The sequence below is a fragment of the Danio rerio genome, chromosome 24, assembly GCF_049306965.1.
Source record: "Danio rerio strain Tuebingen ecotype United States chromosome 24, GRCz12tu, whole genome shotgun sequence".
NCBI classification, from domain to species: Eukaryota; Metazoa; Chordata; class Actinopteri; order Cypriniformes; family Danionidae; genus Danio; species Danio rerio.
The window spans coordinates 15682007-15707815 of NC_133199.1; the positions used below are offsets into that span (position 1 = coordinate 15682007).

The following is a 25809-nucleotide window of genomic DNA, read 5'->3' on the forward strand; positions in this document are numbered from 1 at the left end:
TTAATGTATGATTGTCTGATGAATTTTTGGGCACGACAGTTATTAAGTAATTTCAGTAAAGAGTAATAGAGTTTAAGTTCGTTTCGGAAATGTTCAAAGCATAGGGACACTTACAGCAGTGTATATGATATTTAGCAAGTTGGAACACAATATTTACAATGTCTGATATTGACTTGTCAAATCATAAAAGAGAATACAATGAATGTTAAAAAAGGAATGTTTGACATGTTTGGCATATGTATTTTCTCCAGTCCGACAGATGGCGCGTCTCTCGTCTCCTTGCAAACTGCATTAAAATTTGAAAAAGGATGGAAGAAGAAATACAGAAGTAGGCGTTAAGACTGACGTGCCTGCCAGATAACAATAGTGAAGACGTGTTCCTCACTCACACTAACTAAAAGTTCTCTCAACATCCACCAAGATGGGCATCCGAAAAAAGACCACCAAGAACCCGCCGGTGCTCAGCCATGAGTTTGTGATCCAGAACCACGCGGATATTGTGTCCTGTGTCGCTATGGTGTTTCTCCTGGGTCTTATGTTTGAGGTAAGAGCACACTTTTACCAAATTCACTCACTTTTACACTCGAAAGAACAGCTTGGAGTCAACTCAGTGTTTATGTTTTGTTTATTTATGTAAGAAATCTAACGGATCTTGTTTAATGTTGTTTCAGAACACATCTCGTTTCTTTCACTTCCTTTAACTGCACATTAAGTTGCTACTTTTTGGTTTTGCAACGTAAAATGAAGGATTTTAGATAAAGTTGCATGATTCTGAATCGTATAATTAAGTTATTAGTATTAACTCTCACGCAAATGTGCTAATTGGTTGTTCAATTGAATGGTTTGATTCAATAGACGTGATGCACGAGATAGATAGATAGAGAGAGAGAGATGAATGCCCATTTAGGGAACTTTAAAACCCGCAAGATAATTAAAAAGCACGCTCGTAGTTTTCTTCTGTAATATGAAGTGCTGAACGGAATTTTAGAAATGATGACTAAAATGATTACGCAACATTGTAGCTGCACTGATACTTTTACGCGCAAATGAAGTGTTACGTGGCAATCGGAGAATGACTGAGTGCTGTCATCAGTGCACAACATGGCGAGAGTCACGATTTTTGGCTACCAAAATATGTATTTTGTGCCAAATTGACGATTTTACAGTTTGCGCATCAGTTTGGACCGCAAATTAGCAAAACCGTTAGATTTGAACGATAGTTTGCTGAATATCTGCGCTTGTGCTGTAGTGCATCATGGGAAGTGGAGTTTACATCACCTGAATAGATTTGGTGCTTTTTCTAATGATTCATCACCTATTTAAGTTACAATATTTTTATCTTGCATATACATCCGATTAACACTTAACACACGAAATCAATGGCGTTTTAAAATATCCAAGTTAACTCGCTTAAGTAACAGGCCTGTATAGTCTCACTGTAATTATTTTTGCCAATGATCTACAGAACATCAGACACCATATAAAATGCCGTTTTGTTTAACAATACTTTGTGAACCTTAAACTTAAAACCCTGAATTTTATAAACTTTATAGTATACCATCTATGAAAATAGAATTGCTTTAGTTTACACTACCGGTCAAAAGTTTGGGGTCAGGTAACTTTTCATGTTTTTAAGAAAATAGAAAACATTTTAAAATTAAGAACAATGATTTTGTTCATCAAGGTATCATTTATTAAATGCAAAAAATGTTAAACTGTTAAATAATTATTTCAATTTTAAATAACTGCTTTCTTGTATGTAGTATGTTCAAATGAAATTATTACTCCAGTCATTATTGCTTGTATTACTAATACATTAATAATACTATTTATAATAATAATTAATATTAAAGTGATTTTTGAAAGATTGTGTGACTGAAGACTGGATTAATGAAACTGAAAGTTCAAAATTAAAAAAATCACTTGAATAAATTATTAAATTAAATTCTAAACTACTTTTGAACAGTTATTTTACAGTGCAATAACGTTTCACAATTTTACAATGTGTACTGTATTTTTGATTAGATACAGCCTTGGTGAGCCGGAGAAGCTTATTTTAAAACATTTAAAAACTCCTACTGATCCCAAACTTTTGACAGGTAGTGTGCCTTCTATGAATATAAAACTACTTTTTATTACATTTTAATTTTCATCAATTACAGTTTTTTCTTCTTTTAGGGTCAAATGTTGATTTTATTTATTAGTGTTTTGATTGTATTGCTTAAGATTTTACAAATCTTTAATGTTGGGGGGATTTTATTGCTTTATTTGTTTGTGTATTGACAGTATTTCTTTCCACATAGATTACATCAAAGGTAGCGGTTTTGTTCATAACTGTGCAATACAACGTCACGATTCCAGCAAATGGTAAGTATGTTGGGAAATAGCTAGTTTGTTTTAATCATATCTGTTTTCTGTTACATTGTTATTTCTATGGTAGCATTCGAAACACCAAGTCAATCATTGTTTTTCTTTAAACCTTTATCACTAACACTGCCACTGCACCAATTTATCTGATGACACATTTGTTTAATGAAGATGTTCTGCTTTTATTCAATTAGAATAATGTTAAATTACAAAGGAAGGGGGGGCGTTTAATATGTTAAAAGATCAGCTGCATGTCCTCTGTCATATTATTAATTAATAAATGTATTTATTAATTTACTGAGCAAAAGAGAAATAATTTCCGTTTATACTTGACTTGATCAAAAAGCTAACAATAGTTACTATACCAATAACAATAGTATTAAGAATTTTGGGACAATCTTCCCACTGTCTTGTGTATTTTAGGAGGTCCAGAGGAAGCGACAGTGAATTACTTTCATTATGGTCTGAAAGATGTGGCCACTATTTTCTTTTACATGTTGGTGGCCATTATCATGCACGCCATTATTCAGGAATATGTGCTGGATGTAAGTATTTCTCTCTGGTTAAATATATGTCCCACTAAATGAAGTGTAGCTGAAACTACTGCACTGAAGCTTGTTTCTGACACAGAATAATACATTTAAATGTGAATTGCAATTGCACACAACTTGGTTTGCTTTTCCAAGTTAAATGCATTTTTCAGAATTGCAAGTTTCTCACCATTCCAGGTTTCTATCTCCCAATTCAAGACTATTTTGTTTTCTTCTTATTTCTTGGAATTGATCGCTTGGATGGCATCGCAATTCAGAATTTGAGTCTCTCAGCTTTCCCACTGTTCTAACACAGAGAATAACACAAATCTTCATATGATATTTGTATGATATCACTATTTTAATGTGTCCAATTGTTACAGCCTCCATGTACTTAATATTATAATCAATAATAATGCATAAATACATTACATTTACCCTAAACTTAACTGTCATTCTTATGCTAACCATATGGTAAGTACATGAAATTAATTAATATTACTCGGTAGTTAAATTAGTAGTAGTAACAAGGACACCTTAACTGAAGTGTAATCTTTTATATTTGCCAATTTTGAGTTTGTATCTAGCAATTGTTTATTTTTTATATCTCTGATTTGGTTCAGTATACTAAATCTTTATATCTCGCATATGCAAGATTTTCAGTTTTTGTGTTGCAGTCTTTTTTTTTTTTTTTTTGCAGAATTGCAAAAAATAAGCTCAAAATCTTGAGAACTTATTTTAGATTGTGAGTCAGTAAGTTCAAAATGTCAGATATAGTCAAATTCTAAAGAAAAAATCCATAATGATAATTAACACTTTCAATTGTGAGCTAAAACATGCTATCAGCTTTTATTATTCATCTAATGGCAGGAACAAGCTTCCATGTAAAACAAAAGGGTTTAAGTGCACAAATGAGCATGCCAGTATCATTGTGGTGCAACACTGTTAATACTAATGCATGCTTTTCTTTTGCTATTCATTTGAATCCTTTCCTGTTCAGAAAATCAACAGGAAGATGCACTTCTCTAAAACCAAGCACAGCAAGTTCAATGAGTCGGGTCAGCTGAGTGCCTTCTACCTCTTCTCCTGCCTGTGGGGAGCCAGCATTCTTGTTTCTGTAAGAGCTTTGTGTTAATAGGGCTTGTGTGCTGTTTTGTATTTCTAGCAGTCTGTAAAAAGACTAATTTGACTTATTCTACTTCCTCTAAAGGAGAACATCCTCTCAAACCCTGTCAGCCTGTGGGATGGCTACCCACACACCCTAATGCAGTAAGTACCACCGTCTGTGCTCTTGGAAAATGTGCGAAGTTTGAATTATAAAATAGTGTGAAATTAGTACGAGTGTCAAAGCCTGCAGGTTATGATTTTTATAAAATATCTAAGACTTATTGAAGTCATTTATATGCAACTATTGTTCAAATTTGGACTTTCCTCTCAGTATTGAGTTTGAACTGATTAAGTATAGAGGCCTTGCTTTTTTTTTTTTTTTTTTTTACGTCTTTTGCAATTTTGAGCAATTTCTTTCACTTGTTAGCTAGGTTGCTGTTTGAAAATGAAGAGGATAAGATGTATATATTATTATTAAAACATTAATTTCTTTACGGTACAATAGTGCTATTAAAATAAGTTTATTTGGTTTAATATTTGTAAGAATCATAATAAAATCATTATTTAATTCTTATAAAAAAGCAAAGTAAGACACATATTTTGAAGTACTGTATAAATATTTTTATTATTATTAGGGTGTAACAGATCACCGTTCATCCGTGAATCGTGTGGATCACAACCCACGGTTTAAAACGCATGTGACCTGTGGATTAATCATTTTTTTATTTTTAATAAATTTGCATCTTGCGTCATTTAAATCACGTGTGTGTGAAAGCATTTAGGCTTTCCATCAAAATATAATGATAACTGAAGAAGTTGTGGTAGATCATTTGGGATGAGGTGGGTTTCTTCATCAAAATTTTCTGTCAATACTTGCATAGCCTGCAGTAATGCATTTAGTGTAAGCTGCATGATTAATCATTAAAGATCAATCTCATCAACTATGCAGCATAAACTATAAATATTGGTGATTTGCATGTTTATTAATCCTTTATTAATCCGAATCGCAGCATTCCGCATTCAAATGTGTTTGAAAAATACAAAAAAATCAAGAAAGAGATTCAGTCTTAAGTTTACAAACAGTTAAATGACGCAAAACACCGGGGTAACAGTTTAAAGATAAAGATTATTAGTTTGAGAGAGATTAAAATTACCATCCTATGCATTTAACATAACGCCTGTTTCACACCGCAAGCGTCAGCGGCGCGTGAGCAGAGCGTGCTCAGCGCGTATGTCGAGCAGTAGCAGCACGCAGCCGTTTGCCTTTCACACCAGCTGCGTCTGCAGCGTGCAGCTCTTCAGCAGCTGCTGCAGAGATCAACCTATCTCTGTCTATTCTATCAGGTTACCCATGTCTCTCTATATACAAATACACTTTTTAAACTTTTCATCTGCACCAAAGCCCCTTCTATGCTGTTTCTTTAACCTGCAAATGTTTATTTTACAAAATTTATAGATCAAATAGTACTGTATGCTTCTCAAGCTAACTTGTATGAGAAGTGTCTACAGTCAGAGGACAATTGCCTGTGATATCATGTCATTTTTTTTTTATTATCAGGTTGCTGTAGACCTAGTTATAATAATATTTATACAATATAGTTATAATGATATTTATACATGATCAAACTAGTGTTACTTTCTCCGCTTCAGTGATGTCCAGCGGCAGAATAACAGCTCGTTAATTCATGCTCGTGCAGAGGATGAGACGGACAAAAGTAACCAATGCATGCCATTCTTTTACTTATTTTCGTGTTGTCAGATTCACAGTGCAAACAGATCTCGGTAGTAATAACTCGAGTGAACATAAAACAAAGCCGATTAAAACTTTCTTCCTCTGCTCAGCTGCACAGAACACAGCGAGCTCACATAATCCAGCATGCGTGTTGAACTACACTACCCACTAAACACTTCGCTATGGACTACAAATCCCATAAATATTCTATTTCCCCTCTCCTACAACACTAGTGTGCAACTTAAGCAAAACTGATACTAAAATTGTTTTACATTTGGGGTTTGTAGTTCGGGCCTAAATAAATATTTGTTGCCGTTTTTAATCGTTTTAAGCTCCTTTGAATGACTATATATATAAACCATTTGACATCATTAACGCATCTATTGGGTAAAATTGCTACTTTTTACTGTCATTCATTGTGTTTTGGTCATTATCAATGCACTGTTACTTTAATTGAGCGTGAGCAGCGCGTCAAAAATAGACCCAGCGCCGAAACTATCGCTACACTGCTGCTTCGGCGACGCTCAAGCCTCGCTCTGAGGCGCTGCTGCTGCGTGCGGTATGAAAGCTCTAATGTGTTAACATGGACGCCGAAAACACACGCGCTGCTCGCGCTCTGCTTACGCGCCGCTGACGCTTGCGGTGTGAAACAGACGTAACACTCAAATGAAAGTTGTTGGCATCAATTATGTAATTTAACCAATAGGTGGCAACAACCAGCCATCAAAAATATACCATTGAATAATTCTTTAAAAATGATCCATCTAGCTATGAATCATGAAGTTTTATAAGTGAATAACTGAATCATTTATTAAAAATTAGGTTAAAAATAAACATGGGTTGTGCAAAAGATAATGATAGATTTATACATTTTAGTGTCATCAGCAAAAGTAGTAGTAGTAACAGTATTTTTATTTATTTTTTCACAGTAGCTGATTATTACTTCATTTTATTTTAAATAAAATTACAGGTTCTAGGTTTTGTTTGTTAAATAAAAGTTTCTTGCGGTACTGTTTTTGTAATGAATGTAAAGCAAATTACATTTTTTGGCTGATCCGAAAAATGGTCTGTGACTTAAAAAAACAAGAAAAAAAAACAATGTATTCCAAACCGTAAGATTTCTAATCTGTTGCACCACATTATTATTATTATTATTATAGTAGTTAATTTTTGTGTTCTGATCAGGATTTTTGCAGCCGATACAAAGTACCGATTCCTTGTCATGGGGATCGGCCGATACAGAGTACTAATTTTGATGCTTCAAACTTTGATGCATAAAGCACATTTTCCTTCTAAGTGTGATACTTAAGTGGAGAGTAAATGAAGGATGTTGCATATAGTCCCTTAAACATGTCGCTTATAACTGTTTAGTGTGGACATGTCATGGTCGGAAGCAGCTTTAAAGACAGTTATAGATAAAACCAATAAAAAATATTGGTAAGAAAAACAACTGACGAGGCAATTTGGAAACATTGCAAATGATGAAAGAAGAATTCTACATGTCTCAATCAAGAAAAAGTTTGAGCACGTATTTGATGCATAAGAAATTAAAATGCACGCCTATAAATACATATTTATTGCAGTAAGTATATTACAAAGCCTGGTTTGAGTGGACTTGGAATTGTCAAAACACTGAGCTTTCAGTTCTTATATATGTAAAAAGATCTAGACACATGCAAGGTCAGTCCAATATTTTGCTCTCCATCTAGTTGTTCTTGAGATTGGTGAGTATCGATTGAGTCAAAATGTGATTTATCGGCCGATACTAATCTCTGGCCAATCGATCGGAGCATTCCTAAGTTCTGTGTGTGAAGTATTTTAGAATAAAAAACAGTTTTAAGATTTGACGTATTAAAAAAAACAAACCATTCTCTTTAGAGTAACTTTAAGTCATCTCGTGAAAATGACTATTATTTTTAATAAAATATATTTCAATGTCATTTTCTTGGAATATTATCCAGCCCTAACTTTGAATAATAAGAAAGTGTTGGTTTTCAGCGTGAATTGTGAAATAATTTGGGTTCATATTCCACCTCATCTCACCTCTGCCGATTGGCTGTGTGAGCACTCATAACTTGCATCTTCTTTCATAAACTGATCAAGTTCTCATGGAGGGGTCTGTGTAAGAGCAGTCTCAAAGCTTCTGATTAAATTATCCTGCATTAGTCTACCTCCAACTTTCTCTTCTGACTTTTGCAGACCCACTGTATGTTTAACACGCAGCTTGCAAATGTGATTATTATTGATGTCTTATTTCCGCAAGTCGTAAAGAAGATGCTTAAGAAGCTCCTTGGTTTGTTTTAGGTTCCAGATGAAGTTCTACTACATCTGTCAGCTCGGCTACTGGCTTCATGCAATCCCAGAGCTTTACTTCCAGAAGGCCAAGAAAGTAAGTAAACATGGATGTGCAAGTTGAAATAACCCATTTTTTTGGGTTTGCATGCAAATGCATAACCCAGCAATGCTTTAGAGTTTATTAATAAATCAGTTAATTTGATGCTGGCAGCTTTCAAAGCAAATTAAGGGCTGTTCACACAATATTTTCAGCCAAAAAGAGGGAACTTTTTATGCGTTTTTGCTTTTTTGTGTGCATAACAGCTACATTTTTGGGACTGAAAACTGAATTTAAATTTTTTTGGGTGAATTAGCCAATTAATGATTAAAAACTGAACAGCATGTATATGATCCTCTTAAGATCCAGCATTTTGACCGCTAAACATTTGCTTCTGCCGCACAAGATGACAACACATTTTTGTAATTCTTTGGGTCAAGAAAGTGCTTTTGTTTGTTTGTGGTATATTTCCTCCTTCCTTGTTACAAAACATTTGCTCTGTCTTAAATTTGCAGTATCACACATGCACACTTCAGTAAAGCAACAGAAAATGGTTTTACACATGTACATGCTTGGCTACATTTATTCCTTAATTTATGCTTAAGCTGGCTTAAAGGAATAGTTTACCCAAAATTTAAGTTTACTTTCTTTTTACTTATTTGGAACCAGTCTAAAATATTTGGAACACAGAAGACCAATGGCTTTCCAAAGCAAGTATGTTGAAGAAAGCAAAAAACCTTTAACCATTGGCATACATAGTAGAAAAACAAATACAATTTTTCAGTTTTCAGCTTTCTTCAAAGTTTTCAGCTTTCTTCAAAATATTTGCTCTTATGTTAAACAGAAGAAGCGATCTCAAATCGTTTTGGAACAACTGTAGTGTTAAATAAATTAAGACAGTAACTATCCTTTCAAGGAAAATTATATCCTCGTGTCTTAATGTCTTAAATCTCAAAATCAAAATGTCAGAATTCTTTAAAGTTTTAAATTTACTGAAATAGTGTTGTGGGTCTTAAATCTTTTTTTTTTTTTAAATGGGTCTATTTTTGCAACCCAATCTGGCCAACACCCATACAATCACCAACAATCCATCTCAATAAAACTTTCAACTTTTTATTTTAAAGTGTCATTTTTAACTCCATTTTATCATATTGCTTTAATTTTCTTTACATGGAGCACTTTTAAATTAATGTTGCATTCACTGCTGAGGACACTGACCTGGGGTCATCTGATTAATATTGAACTATCCATGTAAGCAAAATTACATCAAATTCATAGTAAACAGTTTGTTAAATATAATACTCAATAACTTTACATCTTTGTTGTGGGCTGCAGGCTTTAGTTTACACTTTTATGTGTCGAGTATTTAGTAATTTATTTACTTTTACATTTAGAGTGGATTTTCTTTAAAATAGTAGCCTAGGCCTTTTTAAGTTTCTTAATTAGTGTAAGGAATAACTGGCTGTTTAGATTAATTTTGCATTAAAGCATTTTGACATCGGTAAAAGTCTTTGCAACTTTAGCGAAGCATCAAATCACCGGCGTATTAGCTGTAAAAACGCATATGTTGACTGCATAAATTATTATTTCTTTGGGGAAAAAAAGAATGAGTTTTGAAGAACAAATCATGTCATGTCAAATCGTTAATATCCAAATCCAGCTAATGGAGTAATCCATGTACCAAGAAAAGACCCCTGGACAGATTCTTGTGCATAGATTTAGTTTTTTTTTTTTTTTTTTTTTTTTATAGTTTTTACATTTTTTAAAACATTTGTTTATTATTTAATTGAAAGGAAGTTTATGTTGGAAAAGGTATATGAATACAAGCAGAGCTTGTTTTTACACTATTTAAAATATTTTGTTAAGAAATATCTAAAATATTTCCATTTTTCTAAATTTTCTTGTTGTTCTACTTAATGTAGTAAATTATAATATTTTTGATAGGGCAAATAAAAATCTATTCCTCCTGAACTATTTGAAAAAATTCTTAGCATTTGCCACTTTGAGTCTAATATTTCATTCACAATGATCTTAACGTCTTAAGTTTAACTTGGTGAAATCTGCAGAAACCCTGGAAAAAATAATTAATATTTAAGCAACTGTGCACGTAGTTCATTAACATGTTTACAGCGTTGCACTTTTTATAATCTAGGCTTGCTCAATTTAAATGAACAATTCTGGAACGCTTTTGAATATCTGATCCTAATTTCTCTTTTTAAAGATATTTGTGTTGTGATAAGTACTGCTATAAAACTAACAAAATTCACTAAAATAATATATTAAGAAAATCAGGTTCACCCTAAAATTAAATGAACTAAAAGCTATGGGTCTTCTGTTTCAAATATTTAGTTTAGATCACACAAAGTTTACATATATAAAACTATTTTTTGAGCTGATAGACAAAGATTACTTAGGACTCTTGGCTAACACTTGACATGTTTCTTTTCAGTTGTATTCTCAATATTTTGTGAAAATACATTTTGTTTGGATTATTAACACAAAATCAAGGTTTATGTGATTGAATTGGCTTTTCATAGCAATGACTGCAACTTCATGTGAATTAGTATTTATTTATTTTTTGCTTTTGTCACATTAATATATTATTGTCACTACATAGCATTTCTTGCAAGACAGTGATTAAATATAAAAAGTAAACATTTACAGTATATAAGTTATCAATGTTAATTTCAGGCTATAAAATATTTTTTTTATCACACAATGACTATATTTATAATCAGGTTAAGAATTGTGTATACTCAATGTGTATAAACATTTGAGATGGTGTTTTTACGATATTTTAATACATATTGCATGTGTTTTTTTTTTTCAGGAAGACATTCCTCGCCAGCTTGTTTATATAAGCCTTTACTTGGTCCACATCGCTGGAGCCTACGCTCTGAAGTAAGCAATTGATTTGTCATGTTTATTAATCACCATAAACAGTTGTCAGGGTCACATTTTGTAGGAGAACATCAATTACACATGCTCACTCGAACGTGGATTTTGAAAATGGATGTTGTCAACAAGCCCATTATAGTTGTCTTATTGGTTTCTTGTTTCTGCCTTCATGACTTTGTTTTTTTGATTAATGAAGACTTAAAATCATCAAAGAAGAAAAGGAACACTGTTCCAGATATTTTCAGATGCTTATTGCATCCTGTGTACTGGAGAAATTATGCTGAAAACCCAGCTGTCAGCACAGGAATAAATTGCATTGTAAAATGTATAGCCTTTTATTTGTGATAATATTTTAGAGTATTGTGTTTTTGCTGTTATTAAGATACATAAAAAATAATTGGAATCGATATGTTTGTATATACGTATGTATTTTTAAGTTGAGCAAGTCAAAAAAACTTTGTAACATGGTCTGACAACTATTAATATTCAATTAGTGTTGAATATATTTTTAAATGTCAAAAATTGATTCAACACTTCAAAAGAAGTTGTAGGATTTCCTTCATATTAAACTCTGTAAAATTTATTATAAACATGGCCAAAAATGCATGGAATTAAACGCACAATTTTGAAGCAGACTGATTTGTTTGTTTATTAATTTTTTTAACTGCTTTTAAAAAATCTTTTTGTTACAGTGAAACTTTGAAAATCTTTTAGACTTTCATTTAAAGTGTAAAAAAGTAATTTAAAAAAAATTGTACAAAGTGAAATTTAAATGAATCTGAAAGCATTTCCATTTACGTGCATAGACACTTTTCAAAGTGCAACACAGCAGATTCACTAATGTTTAAACCATTTTTCATGTGTTTTCAGTCTGAACCGGTTGGGTTTGGTGTTGCTGGTTCTGCATTACTTTGTTGAGCTCATCTTCCATGTGTCCAGACTCATTTACTTCAGCAATGAGGAAAGGCAGAGTGGGTGAGTGTCAATCAATGGACAGAAAAGTCCAGTTAAAGACTGTTATGCTTTTGTTTGTTTTTTTTTCAGCTAGAAGCAAAAATACATAATTTCGTGTATGTCCCTTTAATGCAAATTAGTTGCTGCTTTGACCATATATCAAGAAAATTATAGTATTTTTACAGCCTTTGTCTTGGTTTTACTCTAGCATAAAAACACAAACATTTCCATGCGAGTTAAGAAGAGAAGGAAAGACAGAAGCCAATCATATTCATTCAGAGCGGGAATAAAGATTTGATTCATTCATTTCTCGAGCCCTGGCTTGAGTCATCTCTTTTTACATGCTGTCACGTGATGAACGAACAGATCACAAACCAGAAGACTCAAAAGGTGAACTAATCATAGCTCATTTTGGCTCAAACTGTGTGCACTGGGTAAGCTTATATGGGACTGTCAACGAATGAGACTCAAAGGTCTGAAAAAGGTCAGAAAAAGGTAGAATAGGATCAGTGCTCAGAAAATAAACTTTCTGAAATCCAGCCAGTCATGGAAAGAAAAGGTAACCATTTTTTTTTTTAAACGCATATTTTCTCTCTCTTTTTTTTTTTTAATTTATTTATTTTTTTAAATGAGATTACATAAGGTGTCATATGGGACTTATCAGGGTGTCCGTGGGGTCTTAAAATCTTAAAATATCTTGCATTTTCAAAACAACATTTTAGGCCTTAAGAAGTCTTGAATTCGCTAAAATATTGTGTTGTATGTCTTAAATAACTTTAAACAGGTCTTGCATTTCCTCTCCAAGGAAAAAGCTACCCAATTGGCCGAGATCTATCCAATTACCAACAAGCCATCTGAATAGAAGTTGATTGCAAAGAGATACAGCTTCTTCTTCTTCTGCCTTAGTCCCGTATGGTTGCGGTGTCGGCTCTTTGGAGCAAGTCCTCCATTTAGACTTGTCCATCATATGATAACGACTTTTTTTATTTATTTTATTTTATTTTTTTTAAACACCTTCCGCCTGGCCTGTCACCCTCATACACTCATACACTACGGACAATTTTAGCCTACCCAATTGACCTGCAGCATGTCTTTGGACTGTGGGGTAAACCGGAGCACCCGGAGGAAACCCACGCGAACGCAGGGAGAACATGCTAACTCCTCACAGAAATGCCAACTGAGCCGAGGTTCGAACCAGCAACCTTTTTGCTGTGAGGCGACAGCACTACCTACTGCGCCACTGCTTCACCCTGCAAAGAGATACAGCAAATTCTCCAAATTAAAATGTAATCAAACTGAAAACAGTTACACATTTACTCATGATAATAACAGCAACATACCTCTTTACATGGTCTTCCATTTATACAAAAACAATTTAAGGTTTAAGAAGTAAGGGAAAGGGGACATAATAATAATAATAGATAGACATGAAACTTAAGTTTTTTAAAACAAACACATTAGGTTGAATAGGAGTTATACTCGGTATTTGTTGGCTTTTGGTCAAAATGGATTGTGTATATTTTTAATTTATGTAATTTTCTCTGTAATATACTTTAAACAATGCTTAACTTCTCATTAAAAAACAAAGTGAAAGTATGTTGAAAGTGTATACAACTAGTTTTCTTGTTTTTATATTTAAATATGGGCCTGAAAAATAACTTAACTTTTTTTTTTTTTTTTTTTTTTTTTGTGGCAAGCAAAACAATAAATGAATACATAGGGCCAAATCCTTATCAAAATTTTAAAATGTACCAAAAATTACAAGTGTTTAGCCATGTATAAAACTTTAATGTAATTTATAATTGTCTTAAAATGGTATTAAAAAGTCTTAGATTTGACTTGATGAAACCTGCAGAAACCCTGCTTATGGACAGATACTTAAGAAGAAAAAACCCAAAATGTCAATATTGCAACGGAAACCAAACTGTTAAACATGTACTTGTGGAATGCCCTATTTTTAATGTTATCAGACAACAATTTTTATCTGGAGAGACTTCTAAACCCTCCCATTTTTTATCATAAGTATTTTTAAACCGTTTTTATTTTAGATATTTTTTTATTTATGTCATTTAAATTATCTATTGTTGTTATTGTCTTTTTATTTTAATTCTTTATTATTGTAGAAAAGTAAGGTAAAACTTCATTTTGATGGTCCATTTGAGTGTTACCATTTGAGTAGACTGTCTGCTTAATATCTGCTGAAACTGCTCCTTCAACAGACATTTAACTGACTATAAGAAACTTTGCAAGTGCATGTCAACTTGCGCTAACCCTAACCCCAACCTTTATGATAACTTTGCAAATGGATGTCAACTTGCGCTAACCCTAACCCCAACCATTTTTGGTAACTTTTTTTGCTGTGTGTTTTAAGCAGAAGGATGTTTGATAATCATGAAGGGTTTTCTGTATGTTAACAGGTTTACAGTGTGGGCTGTTCTGTTTGTGCTGGGCCGGCTGTTGACTCTGTCTCTGTCTGTTCTTACTGTGGGCTTCGGCCTTGCAGGAGCAGAGAAACAGGGTTTGAATCTTGCAGAGGGAAGCTTTAATGTCCTGTTTGTGCGGTAAGAAGGGTGATTTTAGCTTTATTTATTCCCTATACTTCATCCCTATGGCACAAGGAATAATTCACAACAATTCTGCAAATATTTTAGAGCTGTTTCATTTAAGAAGTAATTTTAGGGCCTCATTATAAGCCAAGTGCCTTGTCATGTGACTTGTTTTAATTTTTGTGGAGCTTTGAAGCAGGAAATTCTTGAATTTGAATGGTTTACACTGTGCTGGTTTTATGGTATTTGTGATTCAGGCTTTATCTGATTCATGTATGCAATACACAATTTAATTTTGGAGTGTTTGAATGTAAAAGTACAGAAAGAACAATAAATAGTGGTGAAGTATTTCATCTAGGTGATTTTCAACATGGTCCTAGGACGTGTTCGGAGATACAAGCCTTTGAGAATTGGATAAATGAAAGCATAAATTGTTTAATTTAATAATACATTTTATTAACAGCCAGAATCCAAAACTAAAAAGAATAAAAATCTTATATAAAAATGTTGTGTTCACGTGTGTATATAGATTATTTAATTAGTATTTTATAAATTAATTATCCGACATTTGATAAATTAATGGAAAATAAGACAAAAAAATAAAAATGGGATTTTTAAAACGAATAAATGGATGTACACAGTAATGTAATAAGTAGAAAAATGTAATGCAAGTTATATACAGTATTGATCCACTTCAAACGTTGACTACTGTTTTTCAGGAATTCTCTTGAGACAAGAACGTCCACTACATTGACATTCAAATGTTGACTGCTGCAGATTTCTAAATATTTTCCTAATTATTTTAACCATTTTTAATACTAAATACAACAAAAATGCAAAAGAAATGTTACAAATCTAACTAATATAATACAAAAATATATATTTTTTAAATATTTTATTTTTAAACTTTTGAAAAATTTACAAAATTTCTAAAGGGTTTTTATTTATTTTGAATTTTTTTACAATGAGTACATAGATGTATACAGTAATGTACTGAGTAGAAATGACTAAATTAAAGTTTTGATTAACTTTGAAATTAACTTGGTGCAAACCTTCACTACTGTAGATTGTAAACTTATTTGTTTATGAACTATATTTAATATGATATGATAATACTATAATGAACTGTTTTATTAATGGCTATATACAACAAATTATATAACAAGAAAAATATATATTATATATTATTTATTAATAATTTATAAATGACCCAATCTTTGATACATTAATGAAATAAAATAAATAGAAAAATTATAAAAATGTGATTTTAAAATGAGTAAATAAGTGTGCACTAATGATTAGAAAAATGTAATGTGAGTTTTGTACAGTATATACAGTCAACATTTGAAGTGGTTTTTGATTGACTTTGAAAGATTTTGATCAACTTGAAATGTTGACTACAGTAAATTAAATCTTTTCCAAGTTATTTTAATTAACCCTTTTATTAATACTAAATACAAGAATAAATACAAAAAAAATCTAAAAATCGAATTACTGTATAATACTAAAATATTATTTATTAATATTTTATATATTATCCAACATTTGAAAAATTAATGAAATAATAACAAATGTGAATTTAAATAGTACATAGATATACACTGATGTAATGACTTTAAAATTGTAATGCAAGTTACGGTAGTCAACGTTTGAAGTGGATCAAGAATATTTATCGTAATTCTCCTAAGACAAGAACAGGTGTTTTGATTGAAAGGTTTTGATTCAGTTCAAACCTTTACTACTGTAGACTGTAAATGATTTCCGCATAATTGTTTTAATTAACTTTATCAACAGCTAAATACACAGAAATGTAATGAGTAAAAAAAATGTAAGTTTGCCGTTGTTGCCCACAAAATAGCCATGCCAGAATTTTTGAAACTAATTTTCCTTTATAATGAACATTTGAAAAGCTTTTCTACTGGAAGTGTGCTTTTCGGATGAATGTGACTTGCGTTAAATCACACCAAAACATAGAAAAGCCTTTAGCTTTATTATAGTTGGAGCTGTTTGTAATCACATTCTGTTTCTCTCAGAGTGACCGTTCTGGCTGCCATATGCATCACTCAAGCTTTTATGATGTGGAAATTTATCAACTTCCAGTTGCGACGATGGAGAGAACAAGCACAGACTCAGACCTTAAAGAAGAAATCATCCTCTTCTAAGAGCAAATCAAAGAAAGGTCAGTATTACACTTTAGTTCAGGGGCCAGTTACAGGAGGTTAAGTGAAAGGAGGTTAAGTGAAAACTCAGAGTATTTTAACCCCTGAAATGAGAGAAACTTTGGGTTTTCTGTTTCAAAATGGAAGGTTTGTCAAAATGGGGAAAGCTGGGTAAGTCAAGCCTGTTTCTGAAAGAGAAGTAACTTAAACTCAGAATCAGTTACCATGGTAACTTACTCTGTGAACCTATCCTGGTCAGGAGCAGGTTTTATTCTCTAAACTCTGAGTTTCTGTCTGTCTGTCTTTTTTTTTTTTTTTTTTTTTTTTTTTTTTTTTTAAGACGAAGCTGTATTTCTCTCCTTAGCCTTACGTTTCCACCCACCTATTTTAATGCTCAATTTAGATATGCACATAAAAAACGATTGATGAAAACGTCATGATGCACATAACTTTTAAAAAATATGCATAAAAAAACATGTGCATAACCGAGTTGGATAAACTTTATATTTGATAAGAAAAGATGCGCATTAACTGCGTTAAACACTTTTACTGAACAAATTCCAGTATGCACATTAAAAAAAGGTTTGTTATAAGAGATGATGAAGAAAATGTGTGTGAATGGATAAACCAGCAGGCTGAGCACACTGTAAAACATCCAAAATGTTTTTTTGGTAATTTCAAAACGCCTTAACCATCTGAGTATTAATGTACATTATGATTTACCTTCAGAGTGTCAAGAGCATCTGTTCTTTGCGTGTCATGCCTTCAAACGCCCCTGTCTTCATTGTGTGTCTACATTGTCTTCTGAGGCGCAAGTACATTTATTAAATAAAGAAAGATGCAGCTTCTTTCACAGCAATAAATTCTGTTTTTACTGTTGATATTTGGCGTCAGTTAATCAGGAAGTGACAAGTTTGTTCTCTTTAATTCGTAGGATGGAAACGCTGCTTTATTCACACGTCTTTTGTGCAATAATCCAGTTTTGCACACAGATTTTACATTTTTGGATGGAAACATAACTATTGCCTACATTTCAGTCACACAAAGAACATTAGTGTATAAGAATGATTTGTCCTTTTTTTAATAAATAATTAGCTTAAATTCACTGACCTTCGACATGTACTGTATGTAGATTAATGGGATTAATATTCTAAAACTGTTTTTAGTACTGCTTGCATTCTAAATATCATATCAACCTCTTTCACTTGATCAATTGCAGACAAGTGCACTTTTAAATCTATTAAAACTGATCAACGTGTATAAAAGTGGTAACTTAAAAAAAAAATTTATAAACCTTACACATTACATTACTTTTTTTATTATATTTAAATATTAAATACTTTAAAATTACGCATTAACTTGAACAGCTATGTTTTCCCATGCTAACTGCCTGTTTCACCGATGCAGTGGTGTTGCTTTTTAAAATACATGGTCATATTTGCAATAACTTTGCATGAGCACATCAAGTTCAGCTGCAGAAAGAAATGCTGATCTTTTTTTTATTTATTTTTTATTTATTAATTTTATTTATAAATATATATAAATATATAAAAGATGTTGCCATGGTCACTCGTAATATCTGCGCTCCATTATAATGCCTTTTTATAGTCATAGTGTGTGAGTTGGTCTACTCAAAGTTGATTGACCCAACTCAGATCAGCTATTCTGTAACCGAAAACTCTTGAGTTTTTAATCTCTCTGTAAATCAACTAAGAGTTCAAGTTTAAACTTCGAGTTTAAACCTCCTTACTGAAATAGGCCACAGGTCATTCATTTATTGAAACACCACATGTAGCTCTACTTTTTTTTTTTTTTTTCCATTTGGGGGTGGCTAATATGGCAAATTAATATGAGTCATTTTTTTTGCCTATGTATTGTTTTAGCATCCTTTTTATGCAGTACTTTATATTTTAATGTCAATATTAAGTGCAAGTGAATAGTTAGTTGCAGTAAGGACTTTCATAGCGCTACATGCGCTGCGGGCGTGAATTAAAAAGATGCCTGATTTGAAGTTTTAAAGGGTCTTGAATCTGCCGTTCATGAAATGGTAGGAACCCTGCTTTCATCTGTTGAACACAGGACAAAATAGTTTGAAGAAAGCTGAAAACCGATAACCATCGACTACCATAGGAATTAAAACAAATAATATTGTTAAAAAAATAATAATGGTTACTGGTTTTTTAGCTTTTGTCAAAATATCTTTTATGTTTATCAGAAGAAACTCAGACCATTTAGAATACATGAATTCTGAGTAAACGAATCAATTTTCAGTTCTGACTGAACTGTCCTTTTTAAGAAACTGTTCCAAGTCGAGCTGCTTCCTTTGACTTTGAGATTTAGGGATTTGAGCTGAAGTACTTAAGAAATAAAGACTGTTAGTAAGTACCTGTAATGCTGCTTCTCATTTGTGTTCGTCACAGCCAATGGTGTGAATGGATCTGTTGGAGCCAGCGGAGCAGATTCCCCCAGAGCGAGGAAGGAGAAGTCATCATAAACCTCCTGCATTCCCAGCTTCCCAAATCAGCACCATCATTCCTCTGCGTTTTCCCTTCACCCTCTTGTTTATCAGAAAGAATGAAAAAAAAAAAAACTTGCAACTTCCTCATCCTGCTTCTTGATCCTGTAGGATGTCGAATGCCATATTTTACAAAGCCATTCAACTATTATGAGCGGCTTAATGAAATGTGGCTTTAGGGGATTTTGAAGAGGGTCTTTTTATTCCCTGCGCATTCTGAGGTCCATTTGCTTTCTGCCTTTTTTTTTTTTTTGCTAATGCTGCAATCTCAAATCCCAAATCTATGATCCAGCCATACCTGCAAAGAAAACATGAGAACTGTGGGGGGCGGGAAAGAAAAGTAACTTATTTTTTTACAAGTGCCTAATCATACATCATTTTGACAGGTCAGAGAGGGATAATCCAATATTTTAGCTTGAGTATAAAATCAGGGTTGTATTTAAAGTTCTCTGAAGGCTCAGTTTTTTGCTGATTCTGTCCTATGCATTTGGAACCACGTCTACAGTCTCTCCATTTGTGTTGTTGTGTTGAAGCATCATCAGATTTCTAGAAAAAAAAACGTTCATTAGCAAAAGATCACAAGCAAAGACATTCATCTGATGCCTTATTTTAGACAAGTTCATGAATTGCGTTTGTTGCACTGTATTGTGTAATTTGGTCGAGTTAAGCAATTAGTGTAATGCTCCACACATTGTTGATTTAGCAAAGAAACTAAAGCGATGTGCTTTTGATTTGTCAATAGATTCCACCATTTAATCTTGGACTTTGCACAGCTGACTTTGCTGTTTGGTGTAGATAACACATGAAAATGTCAAATCACATTCCAGTGAGATTGTGAAACTCTGGTCAAAATCGAAGGAAAAGTTCTCCTAATTTCTCAGTTTTGGCTTAAGAACAGCAATATGTAACAATGAAGAAAGGAACAAGCATTGTTATCTCACATTACTTTCAAAATACAACCAAGTTGACCAACAAGCAGTGAATACGTTAATAAATGTCGTTTTCACAGTTATTTGTTTCATTTCAGTGCATTGCTTATGAAAATGTTTTCCGTTTTTGCGTATTTTAGTACTGCTTTGAAGTAAATCGCTTTACCGAAAATCAAACCGTTAGTTGTGACATCAAAACAAATTAAAGATGTCAAACAGTGTTTTGCAGGGTTCATGAAAGTTTTATGGAATCATCTTTTCCAGACATTTAAAATCAGGAATTTATGTTTTTTTCCAAGTAATGGAATTTCATGGACTCCTGTGGTTGTTGCTAGATTGGATACAGTTGCGGCCGGAAGTTCACAAGACTTATTTATTTTATTTATTAAATTTATTATTTTTACCATTTATTGTATTTTATTAATGTCTACCCCAACCGTTACAGTAACATTAAAACAATAGTTGTACCGAGTATTATTTGTTATCAATTAAATTACCCTATAAATTGTATTTTTTTTAATGCCTAATCCCACCCCAACCCTAAACCCAACCGTCACAGTAATGTAAAAACAGTTGTTGTATCGAGTATTATTTACGTTATTTATTAAATTACCCAATAAATTGTCTTTATTGCCAAACCTAAACTAACCATCACAGTAACGTAAAAACAGTAGTTGTTGTACCAAGTTTTATTTATGCTATCTATTAAACCCAATAAATTGTATTTTTTAACGCCTACCCTACACCAAACCGTCACTTTAACGTAAAAATTATATTTATGCAGAGTATTACTTATGCTATCTATTAAATTACCCAATAAGTTGTATTTTTTAAACACCTACCCCAACCCTAAACCCAATCATCAAGAGTACTGTAAAAGTGTTAATTATTGTTATACAGGGTCATGAATAAATGCTGCTATAATGATGTGCTGATCGCACTTACGACCAACTGCGTATCCGATCTAGACTTTTGCTGACTTTTGTTTGTAACTTTTGTTTTGTTTGTATGTAAAAATGTAATTGTTTTTTAAGTTTTATTTTCAGATCCCACTACATCATGGCTCTTATTATGAACCTTGAATGAAACGCAGTCATTGACCTGTTAACTAAGACTAGTAGTATATTTTAAGAGCTTTGACTTAAAAATTACCATTTTAAAATTGCGAAAACAAATTGTAGGTAACAAAAACTAAATGTGAACCTTCTAAAGCTGTCAAGTTATCAAATATGGGAGAGGAAGCATTTACAGCCATGCAAACACATTCAGTATTTATTTATTTTTTTTTTAGAATCTGAAATTAATGATTAATTTTTTCTCATAGTGGCTGTTAAAGCTCATGCTAAATTATATTCTCTAACCCAGTGGTCACCAAACTTGTTCCTGGAGGGCCGGTGTCCTGCAGATTTTAGCTCCAACCCTAATCAAACACACCTGAACAAGCTAATGAAGGTCTTACTAGGTATACTTGAAACATCCAGGCAGGTGTGTTGAGGCAAGTTGGATCTAAACCCAGCAGGGACACCGGCCCTCCAGGACCGAGATTGGTGACCCTTGCTCTAACCATTTAAAAGCCTGTTTTTCCATTAATTATAAGTAATAAACATTCTGCTGCATTGAAAAGTCAGGGAATATGATATTTAGCTTTGAATGGAAACCCTGCACTAAAAATTATTTCACAACATGTTACTGTAATTTTTCACAGTAAATTACATTAGTATTACTTTATAGGATTTTAACTTACATTTTTTTGTATTCTGAATTTTATTGTGAAATTGAGGCAGGCATCATGATTACAGCAAATTACTGTAAAAAAAGGGCTATGTCTTTTGCACGTTAGTTATAGGAATTCCAACACTTTTATTTGACAGGAAATAATACACATGAACTTTTATGCTAGTACAGGCACTTTTTTTTTGATATTTAGAAATATTTACAGAATTATTTTTATTATGAACTACCTCAGTAATTTACTGTGAATTTATGCAGGCTACAGTGAAAGTAATGCAAGTATTTGCCAGGATTTATTATAAACTTAGGGTTAAATATTTTACCGTATGGTCCAAATAGTAACAAAGCACTAAAAGGTAAGCTTTTTGAATCTCCTGTACAAACATTTTATATGTAAAACTTAATTAGGCACATTATATTGTTGCAGCATCAATATCTCAATGTGCACATCTGCAGTAGTCGCATCGCAAAGATATGCAATGTCTAGTCTGAATTATAGTTGATCTTGAGCTGTAGAATTGTATTTAATCACTGCATTTATTAAGAATTTATATGATTTATGTCTTGTTTCTAGTCCAAATATCTAAAGTTCAAAGTGAAAACGATAATTTCACTTACCCCACAGGCAGATAATTTCCTTAAAAAAAAAAAAAAAAACAAGCTAAAAACTCTTATTTTTTTCTTATTTCTTCTGACAGTAAAAACTAAACAATTTTTTTTACTTGGTCTTAGATTTTTTTGTTGTTGATATTTTGACTAGAAAAGCATTTTTTTTTTTGGTATTGCGATTTTTTTCAATTTCTGTACCCGAATACTTTAAAACTCCTTTGAAAATTATCAAATAGAGAAATTCAAACCATTTTGTGAAAACGTATTAATATTGCAATAATTATCAGAGAAAAATAAAATATCACAATATCAGATTTTTTCCAATATCGATAAGCCGTACTGATAATGGTATGTAAAAACAACAACCAATTATATAGCATAGATAATTTACACACTTTATATGCAATATAAAAAGGATATGTAATGAAGACATTTTGTTTTGCTTCAGTCATTCTCCTTAAGTAAAGAGACTGTTATTTCCTCGTCATTTATTCCAAACCTGTTTGAGTTTTCTGTTGAACACTTTAGAAGCTATTTTGAAAAGTGTTGGAGACTGGAAGCTTATGACTTCTGTAGAAATGCTTTGCATTATGTGTGTATTGGTTTCATTAAAATATGATTTTGTGTTCAACAGAAGAAGGAAAAAAGACCATATAAAGTTTGCAAATGGTGAGAACATTTTTTAAACGATGTTTCCCTTAACCTCACGGTGGCGCTGTTCTCCGCGGTATTTCTTAAACAGAAAGCACAGTAATATTTGTTGGCTTTGCAAAGCACTCTACGTGTATGTTAAGGCTATTTTCCTCAAGCAAAGATACAAGCTATCAACGCATTATAACAATATACGTCTCTGTCAGAACGAAACGTCCCGAAAGAGACTGCACTATTAGTTCAGCGTTCAATCTCGTATTGTTTCACAATTGTTGTCAAGCGCGTGCCAGTCTAAAAGAGTGTGAACAGCAGAATATTGCATAAGTCACTGTTTGCAGATTTCCCTCTGAGAGAAGTTACACTCGATGTAGACCTTTGATCGACACGCGCTGGAACTGCAGGATTTGTTTCGATATTTCATCTCGCTCGCCTTTACATGGAAGTATTTTCAAAAAGGAAATCAACCTGTCGCCGTGTGGGTTTTGTTTGGATACCTGACACATTTGGGGTTTATTGCTGTTGCTGAGTAATCACGGTAAGCTTTGGCTTTCTGACAAATGTACTCGACGAGCTTGTGGCTATCAGAGGCTTGTTTTCTGGGAATATGGGGGAAAAGTGAGAAATGGGTATGCATTTGAGAAGTCGATACTGTTCAGAGACATGAAATATTGAATGTTGTAAGCCTTACTGGAGAGTTTGTTCTCATTTTATTGGTCATATTTTACAGTAAGATTTTACTACGTTAGTCAACATTAAGTAACTCGGTTTAGCTACCTCTTAAGTATTTCTAATGTTAATTTATAAATAATTTAATGCAATACTGAAATGAAGGCTAAAAGGTTAATAGTATTAGAATAATTGTCCTGAATTGACATAGACTTATAAGTGCAGGAATTACTAAATGTTAACATATATTAATAAACACTAACAAATTGCTAACTTTTGTTAACATCAGTGCTCTGACTAAAGTAATTTTATTGCAAATTGTTGCTGTTGTTTATATATGTAATGGTTAAAATGTTAAAAACCCCACACATACAGTGTTTAGCATAACCCCATTTTGAATAGCTTTATCCATTTCTCAGTGAAGATAGGCAATGTATTTGGGTGCATTTAAGCAATTTAGATTTATTAATCAGATATATTTATTAAAATAATATTTTAGTCAAACTTAATTAGAAATTGAAAGATAATACAATTCAATTGAAGCAAAATATGACAACAAAATTACAACACAATTTTAAAAAATTGTTCATTTTTTTACTTCTCTTGATTTTTCCTTCTTTTAAAATTTGCATTTAATATTTTCCTATAACATAAATTTGTGGGTACTAGCTTTTGGACCATTATCATAAGTCATTTTGTTAGATAAGCTCCAGATTTGGCTTCAGTATTGAATAATCTAATGTGTATGCACAAATATAATATTGTATAGCTTCCTATTAAAAATAATAAATTAAAATATTCGTGAGATGTGTATTTATAAATGCTGAGCACTGTATATTTTGTTATAATATAGGCTAATCTTTCTAATTATTATTTTTAATATTTTTATTTTTTTCTAAAGTGATAATTTCACAATTAGATCAACAACAATTGATAATTTTTCTGTAAATCTTGGGTTTAATTTAAGGCAGTTATGTCTCGAGGCTTCCTAATAAATTAATTGATTGTCCACTTGGTACAATATAGAATTGCATCTGTCGGTTTACTGTCCTCAAATTAAAACACCTTGTTGTCATTCAATTTTACAGATAAAATGGCCTAATTGTTTGTGAAATGGGCATTTTGTAATCAAGGCAATACATCTTGACTTAATTAGAATAGGCTTTTGAGAAATTCATATTATAGGATTGTATTTTACCATATTTTATTTCTGTAAATATACCCTGTGTTTTTGGGCCACTTGAATTTGACTTAAATTTTATACATTTTTAAGACCAGCCTGACAACCAATTGAACATTTAAACTTAAAAAACACTGGTAAATTTGTTTTTAAATTAGGCTTTTTACTATTTTCATACAAAACATTTGGACCATCCCTTCCAAAAGCTGGTACTGTTTTGTTTTCCTAAAAAGTTTCTATTTGATTAAATTAGGCAAAACAAACATTTAAAATGTACATCAACAGCCTTGAAGTGAATCATCACAAGCAGGATGTGATGTTGGTTTCCAGCGTGGCTCATCTAACTTGGTTTTTAATGAACCTGTTATGACATTGATAATAGAGTGCAGATTGCTTTGGCTTTGGAATAACAACAACAAGGGCTCGTAACCTGACCACTCTGGCACACTTTTTCTCCCACAGCAGCACTTTAAATGTGGCAAACTGCCTTTTCGACACAGCTTTGATTCCCTCTCTAATATTATGAAACATCCACTTGGAGTTTAGAAAGCACAAAGCCTAGGAAATTGCTATCCAACTGGTGAGCCGTGTCCTTATGTTTGCTGTATCATCATTTTGCCCCGTTGCTCGCTGCAAGGTTGCTATGCAGGCTAGAGTAAACGAGTAGATACTGGTGCCCGTAGTATGTGGGGGAGGTTTTGCTGGCGAGATAAACAAGCAGCCAGCCATCGTTAGGCATACGGCAGCAGGAACATGGCGGCGGCAGTTAACTATAATGCTGTTTCACCAAGCCGAAGGTCAGAGCTGGACATAACGCACGGGATTTAGGAGGAAACCAAACACCGTAAGTTCGACATGGTTGCAAATCTTCTATGTTTGCCGGTGAATGGCGGTTTGTGGAGG

General features: G+C 32.5%; 2 protein-coding genes across 9 annotated transcripts in view; both read left to right on the forward strand.

The window, feature by feature from the left end:
• The first annotated feature begins 352 nt into the window (after positions 1-352).
• On the forward strand, positions 353-20152 carry tram1 (translocation associated membrane protein 1). Its single transcript, NM_153669.2, is given in 11 exon segments — positions 353-544; positions 2304-2367; positions 2791-2912; positions 3898-4014; positions 4108-4166; positions 8041-8125; positions 10899-10969; positions 11837-11941; positions 14338-14481; positions 16500-16645; positions 19046-20152. Coding segments are annotated over 11 exon segments (1110 nt in total). The 5' UTR covers positions 353-421; the 3' UTR covers positions 19120-20152.
• A 3016-nt stretch (positions 20153-23168) lies between these two features.
• Positions 23169-25809, forward strand: part of ncoa2 (nuclear receptor coactivator 2) — a 207566-nt gene continuing 204925 nt past the window's right edge. For 4 of the 8 annotated variants that reach the window (XM_009297336.5, XM_073940585.1, XM_073940586.1 and 1 more), the window contains exon 1: positions 23169-23595. The gene's annotated coding sequence lies outside the window, so the exon portion shown is untranslated. 8 annotated transcript variants of the gene reach the window in all.